At 44.6% G+C, this 12019-nt stretch overlaps 1 protein-coding gene across 2 annotated transcripts in view; it reads left to right on the forward strand.

Annotated features, from left to right (window-relative positions):
• The window catches only part of LOC147025289 (formin-binding protein 1-like), a 99946-nt gene that overhangs the window by 64393 nt on the left and 23534 nt on the right, over positions 1–12019 (forward strand). For both annotated transcript variants that reach the window (XM_085886153.1, XM_085886152.1), the window contains 3 exons: positions 3059–3187; positions 3289–3435; positions 9106–9258. In XM_085886153.1, the coding sequence (XP_085742279.1) occupies positions 3059–3187; positions 3289–3435; positions 9106–9258 (429 nt within the window). The remainder of the gene's footprint in view (positions 1–3058; positions 3188–3288; positions 3436–9105; positions 9259–12019) is intronic.

Below are 12019 nucleotides of genomic sequence, written 5' to 3' on the forward strand. Positions count from 1 at the left end.
GGAGTTTTCACAGGTTGGGAAATCGCCGGAACATATTCCCCCATTTCCCATTGAAACAATGCCCCCACTGGTGTTTTTTTTATCTGGTGTTGTATGTGTGTGGATGAGCACATATGTGTGCTTGTTGTTTTTTTTTTTTGTTTCCAGGGCACAAACGCCGCTGGTTTCGTGTCTGGGTTGGGCATGATGAGGAGTTGGTTGTGTGAGTGCTGGGGTTCTCGTTGGGTGTTGTGCACATGTTGATGTGGTGTTAGGGATTGGGTGTTGTTTGTTGCTCACCTTATCTAGCCATTTGCACCATCCAGTTTTTTTTTCCATTTGTATCAGAGCTGTGTATTGTGTGGGTAGGTCCACCGTCTCCCCAGTGAAACCACCCTCCTGGCTCTTCACGTACCACGCTTCCAAAATTAACCTGTGTCGTTTGTTGGATGTAGTGTCTAGGACACGGGTCCCATCAAAGTCAAATTTGTGGCCAGATTGCAGGCAATGACGTGTTATGGCTGACTGGGTCACCTTTGCAAGGCCAATTGCTCTGTCATGTTCATCTAGTCGTTGTTCTAAATTTCTACCAGTTTCACCAATGTAGAATTGGTCACAGTCTTTGCATGATGAATGATTAAACTACTCCAGATTTATCACCAGTTGTTATTGGGTCCTTCAGTTTGGAGATGATATTACGGATGGTGTGTTGAGACTTGGAGGCTATGCCGATCCGTGCACCATGTACTATCCTGCCAATCCTTTCAGAAAGGCCCGGGTAGTTTGGCAGTACACAGTGCCCAAGTGTGTCTTGCTTCTTCCGTTCTGTCCATTTTGGTTCCTTTCAAGGTGGGGAGTATCCCTTTGGTGTTCCCATTTTTGAGCAGGACTCCTCTAACTAATCTGATTTCTCTAATTGCCTCGGCTTTGGATGATGACGCCGTCCATGCCTGAGCTGCTCAGGTCCGTGCTACACTGTGTTTGTGGGAGATTGGGTTGCAGGAGTTAAAATCCAGTAATCTGCTGGTGTGGGCTGGTTTCCTGTAAACCGAAGTCTTTAGGGAGCCATCAGGCTAATGTGAACCTCCACAATCAAAAATGCCAATTTGCTTTCTTTTTCAATTTCGCTTGTGAAGTTAAAGCTGGGGAATACCCGGCCAAGTTGTCCCAGTAGGTGGTCCACCACGTTTGTACTCGCAATGACGAAGGTGTCATCTTCATATCTGTTCCAGTTCCGTGGGAGCCAATTCTCATGAGACTCAAATATATTTTGTTTGAGTTCCTCCATCACCAAATTAGCTACAACAGTACAGACCAGTGAACCCATAGCTGTGCCAAATATTTGTCGGTAGTGTGCAGTCACAGATGAAGGCCATGCTGCTCAGACACATCTCCAGCAAGCTGGCATCATCCTCAGGTGCTAGTTTGCTGTTTTGACAAGCCATTTTCCAATTATTTGAATGTGTCAACTGGTCGAGTGTGACACTCATCGTGAGATCGACTGGGATGTTGATGAAAAGGGAAACCACATCAAAAGATACCATCATCTCATTATCTTTGATTCTAACCTCTCTTATCCTTTGGACAAATTCACGAATATTCTTAACCATTTTATCAGTCTTCCCTACAAATCTGCCAATGATACATGCTCGAAAGCCTGACAATCGGTAAGATGGTGAATTGACGAAGGACACGATGGGTCTCAGAGAGACATTGTCTTCTTGGAACTTGGGAAGACCATACAGTCTGGGTGCTGAATACCAACTGATGACAAATCTGGAGTAGTTTATCATTCATCATGCAAAGACTGTGACCAATTATACATTGGTGAAACTGGAAGAAAGTTAAAACAATGACTAGATGAACATGATAGAGCACTTAGGGCTTGGAAAGGTGACCCAGTCAGCCATGGCACGTCATTGCCTGCAATCTGGCCACAAATTTGACTTTGATGGGACTCGTGTCCTAACACTACATCTAACAAACGACACAGGTTGATTTTGGAAACGTGGCATGTGAAGAGCCAGGAGGGTGGTCTAACTGGGGAGACGGTGGACATACCCACACAATACACACCTCTGAAGCAAATGGTGAAAACTGGATGGCGCAAACGACTGGATAAGGTGAGCAACAAACACTCAATCCCAAACACCACATCCACATGTGCACAACACCCAACGAGAACCTCAACACTCATACAGCCAACACCTCATCATGCCCAACCTGGACATGAAACAAGCCATGTTTGTACCCTGGAAACATAAAAACAACAAGCGCACACACGTGCTCATCCAAACACATACAACACCAGATCATGTGTTAGTGAAAACAAAAAAGAGCAGAGCACCCCATCAATGATGTGATTTGACTTTTATTTTGCTTTTGCAAAATAAAATAATCATAAAAAGGCACTCCATTTGACCTTGAGCACCAGCACGTGACCGGAAATGAGTGGTCGTAATGAAATAAGAAACCGAACACGTGCTGAGGCCAGGGATATATTGTGCCTGAGGAAGCCGGCAGTGAAGCTGGTGAAACGTTGCCTGAAACCGGGTCTGCTCTCGCTTTTTTGCTCAAATTAGTGGAGTCAGTCTAATTTTTTTACTTTTGGTTGTAAACGTCTTCTTCTTTTAAAATGTGTAATCCTAACGGCTCTAATCTTATGCAAAATATCTATATTTACATATATATATATATATATATATATATATATATATATATATATATATATATATATATATATTTACATGTTTATTTCAATTTTAGTGTGTTTATTTCTGGCTGCAGTCGATCTTCCTCTATTTTCTCGAAGTCCAGGAACCGAACCCTTCCTCTTCCCATTGGCCCTTGTTTTCCACGATCGTGGTTTTAACTATCATGGCATTTTCCAGGAACCTAACTATAATGGGTATCGTATTGGAGGGTTCACTGAATACACTTAACACTGTGTCGGGTAATGTGTTCTATGATCTCTCCAGTTGTACTTGTACAAGACAAAGTAGATCCTGAAATGGTAAATGTGGTGTTTATTTATATAAAGTGCAATTTGTAATCAGAATGGATATTGTCACTTACACAGGTAAAGCAGCAGTCACAGCAGAAACAACAGCTTGAAGAGGAAAGCAAGCGTGAGTATGCTGCTCAGCTGGAATCGTTCAACGAGGCTCAACGTAATCACTACCTGCACACCTTTCCCAGCACATTGCAGGTGAGGATCCGAACTGTGGCATCGTGGGTTGATTTGTGGAGTCGAATGATGGATTGATGTTTCACCTTTCAACTTTTGGTGGTGAATGTTTCACACAACAGAAATTGCAGAAAACCGATGAGCAGAGTACCCTTCTTCTACAACAGTGCATGATGTGTCCGGCCACTCAAGAAAAAGCCGTGATGCCCATTATAGATAAATGCATTGATGGCATTATTGGTGCTGCCAAGACAATTTCACCTGCAAAGGTTTGTTCGGTGTTTACCTTTAGCTTTCAAACTTTAAACTGCATCTTTGTTTTTAAACAAAGCTCTCGCTTTTCGTTTTAAAGTTGCAATGTTATACATTCGATAAATGTTGTGTTCTAAAGTACATCTGCATGTTAGTCGATTGTGCATCTGGATGTGTTGTGTTAATCTGCCCTGTGAATATATTAAGTTACTTGTTCTGTTTAACCAAAAGTATTCAAACATCCCAACCATCATGCACATATTTTTACAACACTAAAGCAAAGGTGCTTTTGTGAAGATATGGAACAGGTAGTGAAACCGAGTTGTAATAAAGATAACATGAGATAAAGAACTGACCGACCTTCAATGCAAAATGGTAATTTGGTGCCAGACGTTTGTGACACATTTCCATCACATTGGACATCATCGATGCAATTGTGTAGTGTTTTTTTTTTTTTTGGATACATAGTCCAGGCTCATGGAAGAGCAAGTACAGGAAACAGATCGGGACGTAACAGAGACAAAATCAGGATGCAAATCATGTATGCATGGGGTGGACAAGTTGGACACAGTGGATGCATGGGGTGGACAAGATGGATACAGAAGGTATAGTAACTCCAAGTGGAGAAAACTAGAAAATCGGAAGGAGAGATATGGGTGGTGTTAACGAGCGTAGAAAATATCATGGTTTTGGATTGGGGATGATCTGAGATGGTGGTGAACAGCTGTCTTGAAGACCTGGATGGAAGAATGAGATTGAAGAGGATGTGGAAGTTGATTCCCCAGGTGGGGAAAAAGAGCAACAAATGAGTGGAGGTGAGCAGCCATCCTGGATTTGGGTAGTTTACCAGAAGGGGGTTGAGGGTGGACCATGTGAGTCCTGCAGAAAGCTGGGGAGGGGGGGCGGGGGTCAAAGCGCGGAAAGAGCAGTGAGTGCAACACCAGCAAGGGGCGGTCGAAGACAGAGACCACCAACCTGTCTGTGATGGTGAAGTGATAAACCCACAGACTCGGCTTCATCGCGGAAGATTCTGACAATCTTAAAGGCCTTGGCTTCCACAGCGTCAAACTGAGCAAGATGTGAGGCAGGGGCGCTAGCCCAGAGGGGAAAGCTGTACTCCATCAAGCTTCCGATAAAGGCGTTGGAGGTGGATTGGAGTTCAGATGTGACAGGGAAGATCTTTGTATGATGGAGGATGCCCAGTTGGTGGCTGACTTTGGAGGCCAACTTTGAAACTTAGTTTACCCAAGAAAAATCATAACTGATAGTGAGACCCAGGCGTTTGAATGACTGAACTCCCTCAAGAGGATTGTTGAGAAAGTCGATTGGAGGGTTTGTCGGAGAGAGAGAGATAGAGATAGAGATAGAGATAGATTTTGCTCAGGATTGAGAGTCATATTCCAAGTGTTTGACCAGCTTTTTCAAAGGCTGAAGAGAGGGAAGAGGTTGCAGCCTGCCTGTCTTAAAGATGAGGGTTGTCACGGCAGAGGGTGGAGTCATCAGCAAATAGAAAAAGAGGATTTTCCAGAGAATCAGAGAGATCATTGATTAAGATCACAAATCGGACTAGGCACAGAGCACTGCCTTGGGGCACTCCAACCTTGACAAGAAGAGGAGATGAAACGATTCCGTTGAGTGCCACATGACTAAGAAAGTAGAGGAAGGCAGGTCAAGTCAGGTATAGGAGCATGCGCCAGAGTAGCGCGTCGCTGCGTCCACTTTCTGCCAGTACTCCAGGGGCCTCAGTCTGGCCATCCCCCAGGCAGATGCCTGGCCCATCCCCATCTCTTTGAGATGCTGATCTACCTGCTGCAACCACAAGGCACATCGTCAGCCCATTGGCCTCCTCCACTGACAAGGCTCCCTCACTGAGAGTATCTGGTGAGCAGGATTAGCGTCAACAAAGCGAGCCACATGCCCATAGAGCCGCAGCTGATGCTCATGGACTATGCAGGTAACAAATCTCATTTGAGTCTCTCTCAGCAACCACTTGTTTGACATAAAGTCTGACCAATGATAGCCAGGATTCTCTGAAGAGACCTGGTACCAAAGGAATTAAGTCTCCGTCTCAGATCCTTGGTCAGAGTCCAAGTCTCGCATCCATAGAGCAAGACTGGAAGCACCAAGGACCTTCATCCTCCAGCACAGGTACCAGCAGCGCCACACCCCATGATCCAGTGAATCCATGACTCCCCAGGCCCAACCCAGACGTCCGTTGACCTCTGGCTCACAGCCAGCAGAGACATGAATATCACTGCCAAGATAAGGGAATCTCTCCATGACCTCAACATCCTTGCCACAAACAGGTATAGACAGGATAGCAGCATCCAAGATGTCAATGAAAACCTGGATCTTAGTTTTGACCAAAGAAACCCATAATCCCAGTGGCTTCGACTCCTCATTGAGTACCCCGAGAGCCCCCAGAAGGATATCTAGAGTCTCTGCAAAGATGACTGCATCATCTCTGAAATCAAGGTCAGAGATCTTGACATTCCCAAACGATGCACCGCAGCTTAATCTCTCCGACATCCTCCCAGAATCCAGTCCATACAAGTGCTGAAAAGTGTGGGGGCCAGTACACACCCCTGATGAACTCCAGTAACACTGGAAATAAGTCAGAGATGGTATCACCACATCTCACAGCAATCTCAGTACCAGAGTATAGTTCAGACATCAGATTGATAAGCCTGGTACAGCCACTCAAAGTAACCGGCCCAGCGGGCCTTCACTTCGGACTCTTCTGTCAAGAGCTCACCACCCTCTACTCTAACTGCAGTACACCGAGGGATGGACTTAAAGGAACGCAATGCGTAAATTCCCCTGTAAGCAGGAAGAGAATCACTTGACCACAGGTGACGCTCTATCCCCCTCAGATTCCTCACACGTAGGCTTCCTTGTCCACCATTGATGCACATTCAGTTTTACACCTCAGCTCTGCCATTCAGCCTGGCCCCGCGGCTCTAATCAATGGTATACAGTGTCCCTTGAGAGGCAAAATTCTTCTTTGCTCTGCGTTGAGTTCCAAGACATCTTCCGGCAACATCAAGGATGGTGGTCTTGAAGGCACTCCACAATTCTTCAGGAACCGCCAGAGCACCCAGACCCACCAAATCCTCACTCAGCCTATTCACAAACTCCTCAGCTACCCTCTAATCCTTGACATTGCCAACATCCAGCCTCGGCTGGGATTGTACCATTCTCCTGGGTTTAACCTGCAACTTCAGAGTTGCTACAACAAGCCGGTGGTCAGTATTGAGGAACTGTGCACTCCGGTAGTCGCTGCAGTTCTGGATCGTCCAGTGACCATAAACGAGCACATGGTTAATCTCCTTTGCCACACTGCCAGCATTGGAATACTGAGTCCAGCAATGAGCTTGTGGGTGCTGAAACCATGAACCAGCCACCCTAAGTCCATGACTTCTTGCAAAGTCAAGGAACTTAGTGCTATTCTGGTTCACAGTTTCAGACCCATGGGGACCAACACATGTCTCATAACCATCCCTATCAGTTCCAGTCGATGCATTGAAATCCCCAAGACTAGAAGAGTATCTTGCCTGGGGCACTGATGAAACACAGACTTGAGCGTGGCATAGAATGTGTCCTTCACGGTGAGATCACTTGCCTCAGTCAAAGCATATACAGAGACCAGGGAAATGACATCCAAGGAGTGACAAATTCTGAGTCTCATAATATGCTCATTGACCGGTGTTGCCACAATTGGCATTGGAGTCAGCATATTTGACACAGTTACAGCAACTCCTTGGGCATGGTAACCATCATAGTGACCAGACCAATAGTAGGTGTGACCACCCACCATGATCTCGCCGCAATCCGGTCTCCGAATCTCAGAAAGTGCTGCAATACCGATGTCCAAACGCCTGAGCTCAGATGATAACAGAGACGGGTGATTATCCTCTCTTAGAGAACGGACATTCCAGGCACCCACCTGAAGGGACCGCCTCAGGTTAACCCAAGGAGACTGCCGTCTGGTGGACGACACCTCACCACCACTCCACCACACACCACTGCAATCTGACCCAGGAAGTTTACCCTGTGCTTTTCCTCCTATCAAGGAATGGGGGTCCGAAAGCTTTGCCTCAATCCCATCATCTGCTGAGCTTCCCTGCGAAGGGCAGCAGCACAGGAGGTACTCCCATATAGTTCGTTTTCAGTTTTTTTTGCCTTTGTGGGTTTTGCGGAATGAAGTGTTTTGCGGTGACCGGAGTGCAAATCCTGCCACCAACCTCCTAAAAAGTAATCCAACTGCAGGAGGACATCTGCAGAGATAGTTGGGCACTAGATATGGATGGCCGTTCGTTCACAAGGAGCTCCTCCACCCTTTGACGGGTTTTGTTCTTCATCCTGCTGGGTGTCCATATCTATATACCCTCTTCACCAAGAAACCTGGTGGGGGAGACGGTTTAGTCGCCGATAACCCGACCATGGAACAGGTTGGTGCAGGTTTCCATTGTACCTGAAGCAATTCACAGATCTAAGCTGACCTGTTCTGACACTTATGTGAGTCAGCCATATGTGGAAGTGAGTTATCCATGTGTGGAGTTGGCTTTGGATGCCAAAGGCAGATAGTTTGGAGAGGAAGGCAGGATGCCAGACTGTATCAAAAGCACAAGATTTGCTCAGAGAGACGGCCCTGATTTCCATGTCTGACATTGAGGGCCTCCATTCATTGGTGGGTGAGTAGACGCAGCATGTCCAAGGTGAAGTGACCTGGTCTGATATCAAATTAGTGATCTGACATAAGGTTGTTGGAGAAAAGGAATGACTTCATATCAACTGTAAAGATGGATTACCTGACCTTGCTGATGATTGGAAGTAAGCTGATAGGTCTGTATTTTTGGGGATCAGTTTCTGCACCATTTTATGTGGTGCAGTGATGTTCTCAGTAAAGGTAGGATTATACATGGTGAGAAATTTTAATATAGGACGGGCATGCCAAAATGGACAAACTTGATGACACAAAGGTTAAATCATGAAATGGTGCAAAACTGCAGGTGATATTTTCTAAAATTCAATGTGGAAGTCGCTATCACCAACATCCTGACAAAATTTAAAATTCCGACACTAACCGATACAGGGCATCATTTCAGCGGCTGCCACACCTCCCAGCAAATGATGCTGCCCTGCAGCCATGTGCTGCATATGAAACTGGAATGGCACTCGGTATAGCGTATACCTCCACCATGCTGAACATTTTACATTTTGTATCCCACTGATAGGCCAGATCTGGGTCAGGACCTGAACCAAAATCTAATCAATTCATCCTTGTCACCAATCCAACCTTTCCATCAAGTTTCTTCCGAATCTGTTCATAATCTTTTGAGATATCGTGCTCATAGACACACACACACAGACAGACAGACTTACAGACGTAAAAACATCACCTCATTCCACCTTCGATGGCGGAAGTAATGAAGGCATTCTTTGCACACGAATATTTTCAATTTTTGGTGTTCATCACCAAATGTATATTCCAATGCCATTGGAATATAAAAAAAAAATAAAGATTTTGTAATTCTCTAATTTTTGTTTCCTCCGAAACTGTTGACCAGTTACAACTTCTCAGAAATCAAATATCTTTTGAAATGTTTTTAACTGATCTTGAAATGAGGAAAAATGAATAATGTTGTTCAGTTGTCTTGGTGGTTGACTTACTTTGCAATTTCTAGGATGTGGAGCTTGTAGTGAAGATGTACAAGTCTGGCTTTGAACCACCAGGTAATGTTATCTTCGAAGATTTGAGTCGTCAAACACTCAATGGGGCTTCTTCTGAAAACAGCATCTACCGACGACAGAAAATTTGGCCTTGGCGTAAAACCAAGGTTGGTGTTCTTTAAAATTAATTCCAAAACATAATTTAAAAAGGAATTGTCTGTCCCTGTAAAGTATGACATTTCTTTTGGGTTCAAAAAGGGTCGTGTGAAAAATATATAAAGGGCATCTGAGATGCATACCAAGCCTGGTGTTGGCTTGGTGGTTAGGGTGGTGGCTTGGGATCCTAGGGTCCTGAGTTTGAGCCCCATTGGCCACTGAATTAACACCAGGGGGTTGACTCAGCCTGTCATCCTTCCGAGGTCAGCGAAATGAGTACCAGTGTACTGGTCCCGGTGTATGCCCCAGTTAGAATAGGTGTACCATATCCCTGTGTGTTGTAAGAGGCGACCAGGGTTGGTGTCAGGAAGGGCATCCGGCCATAAAACATTGCCTCAAGAAGGGAACCATGATTGCATGGAGCCCACAAAAAGCTAACCCCTGCTCAGCAGGGAAAAATGGCTGTTTTTTTTTTTTAATCTAAGATGCATACCACCTCCACTCCCCCACCCCTCTTACTACATGACCTATTGAGCTAATAGGTTTTTATCTCATCATTAACCACCAGTTTGGAATTCATTCTGGTCAACTCAGTGTATGCTACTATACTTCTAAGTTACCATCCTCTTTTCCCACTTGTGAAACATCCTTTTGTTCACTACCACTCTTTCCTCCAAGGTTTCACGTCTGCCATACACCATCCCTGGTCCTCCTCGATGCCCACCTCCTACCCTTATTAACCCTCCCCAAATACTTCCAGGTCGCTGTTTCCTTCCCACTTCTTTTCTCCATCTTGCTGTTTGTTCATCCCTTTTGTATCGTTGTGTTTTCTCACTGCCCCATTGTCAGTGAGTTGCTATCCACCCTCTATCACTTCGTTCTTCCATGATTCTGGATTTTGTATACAAAAACATGGATGGTTGGCCCATAACCTGAAATGGGCTCATAGCAGTGACTCATTATGTATCATGAGCTTTGACACTGATCAGCATCCCTCCCTGATTGCAAAAATATGCTTATGAAATTTGAGGTCTTCTTTCTACATGGCCTTTCAATTAAATAATAATAATAACAAGTGGTGCCAGGCACAACAAATCCCGCCCATTTAAGGCATAAAGTTATTTTGGGGATCAAGTTTAAATTTGATATATCCTTAACCTGAATGTTGATTATAAGGAATATTTTAGTCTTAGTTTGAAGTCAATGAAACCACTTATGACGAAGTTATGACCGTAAAATGATTTTGACCTTTTCGTGACCTGACCTTGACCTTTGACCGAATTGGACCCAAAAGTTAATGGGGTCGTCCGAGGTTCATTACCTACCTGTGGATACAAGTTGACAGTGTTTGAGCCAGCCGTTTTCCCGTAAAGTTGTATTTTCATAACTAAACCATGTTTTAGTTTTCATGGAAAATTTGTAATTTTGACCGATGACCATGACCCCCAAAACTTCGGACCCTACCGATCTTCACAAATATGCATTTTTCACTATAGGAATGGGTAGGATTATAAGTGACAAATAGAATAAGGTTCACTATAAGCTTAGTTTGAAGTAAATCAGATCATTTTTGACGAAGTTATGAGTGAAAAACGATTTTCATCTTTTCGTGACCTTGACCTTTGATCCAATTGGACCCAAAAGTTAATGGGGTCGTCCAAGATTCATTGCCGACTTGTGGATTAAATTTGATAGTGTTTGTTAAAGCCGTTTTGCCGTAAAGTTGCTAACAGACAGACAGACAGACAAACAAACCGGACGATTACATTATCCCGCTCCCTCCCTCCGGGGGGGGGTGGGATAATAATAATAATAATAATAATAATAATAATAATACCTTTCCTTTCATGCCGTAAAGACACATAGGGCTGCCGAGGCAGTTTCATTGGCAAGAAGTACAGTCCTGGATGAGTCGCCACTCCGACGCGGGTTACCCCAAATGGTTATTATCCCATTATGTTGGTACTCATTTCGCCGACCTTGGAAGGATGACAGGCTGAGTCAACACCACATGGTGTTAAATCACAGGTTGACAGGGACTCAAACTCAGGACCCTAAGGTCCCAAGTCAGCCACCTTAACTGCTAAGCCGACACCAGGCTACATGCCTGGCCTTTAGATTAGATTAAAGCAATACAATTGCTCCTGATGGTATCTCCTCTTTCACTTTCCCAGTGTTAGTTGCTGTGCACCAAGGCTGAAGGCTTGGTCTAGGCCCTTATGCTATTGCTATTCTGCATCAATAACATTTGAAAATCTGGAAAATTCTCTCTTGCATTCTTACATGTGCATGGTCAAATTATTTTTCATCATCTCTAAAATTGTTAAATCAGACTGCATTGTATTTTGCACATTAAAGTATTGATCTCGCTTTGGAGACAGCACCACCATGTCACACTGATTACTCCTGCATGTTGATAGAATACAATGCCCTGAAACGACTCATCCATGAGCTGAGGAACAGGACCAATTATTCCCTCACCATTGAGAAGTTAGTTGTTTATTACGGCGCGGCGACATCGCACTGTTATAATTGGTTAGTTTTTCTATCACCTCTCATCCGGTCTTGCACCCACTGCCCTTTCAACTTTTCACCCTGCTACAATATTTCCAAAACTAACATATTCATCAACGAGCTCAATGGTAAACATGCGACCTCTGCTCCCGTGATGAATTTTAGTCTCTGCACCTCTCACTTTTACGTTGCAGACCGGTCGGGGGTCACTCTGTCTTATACCGCCTCGTTTCTGGTGTTGAACCCTCTGCTCTTTTC

Source organism: Eptatretus burgeri, chromosome 6 (genome assembly GCF_056783735.1).
Source record: "Eptatretus burgeri isolate ZD-2024b chromosome 6, Ebu_testis_v1, whole genome shotgun sequence".
NCBI classification, from domain to species: domain Eukaryota; kingdom Metazoa; phylum Chordata; class Myxini; order Myxiniformes; family Myxinidae; genus Eptatretus; species Eptatretus burgeri.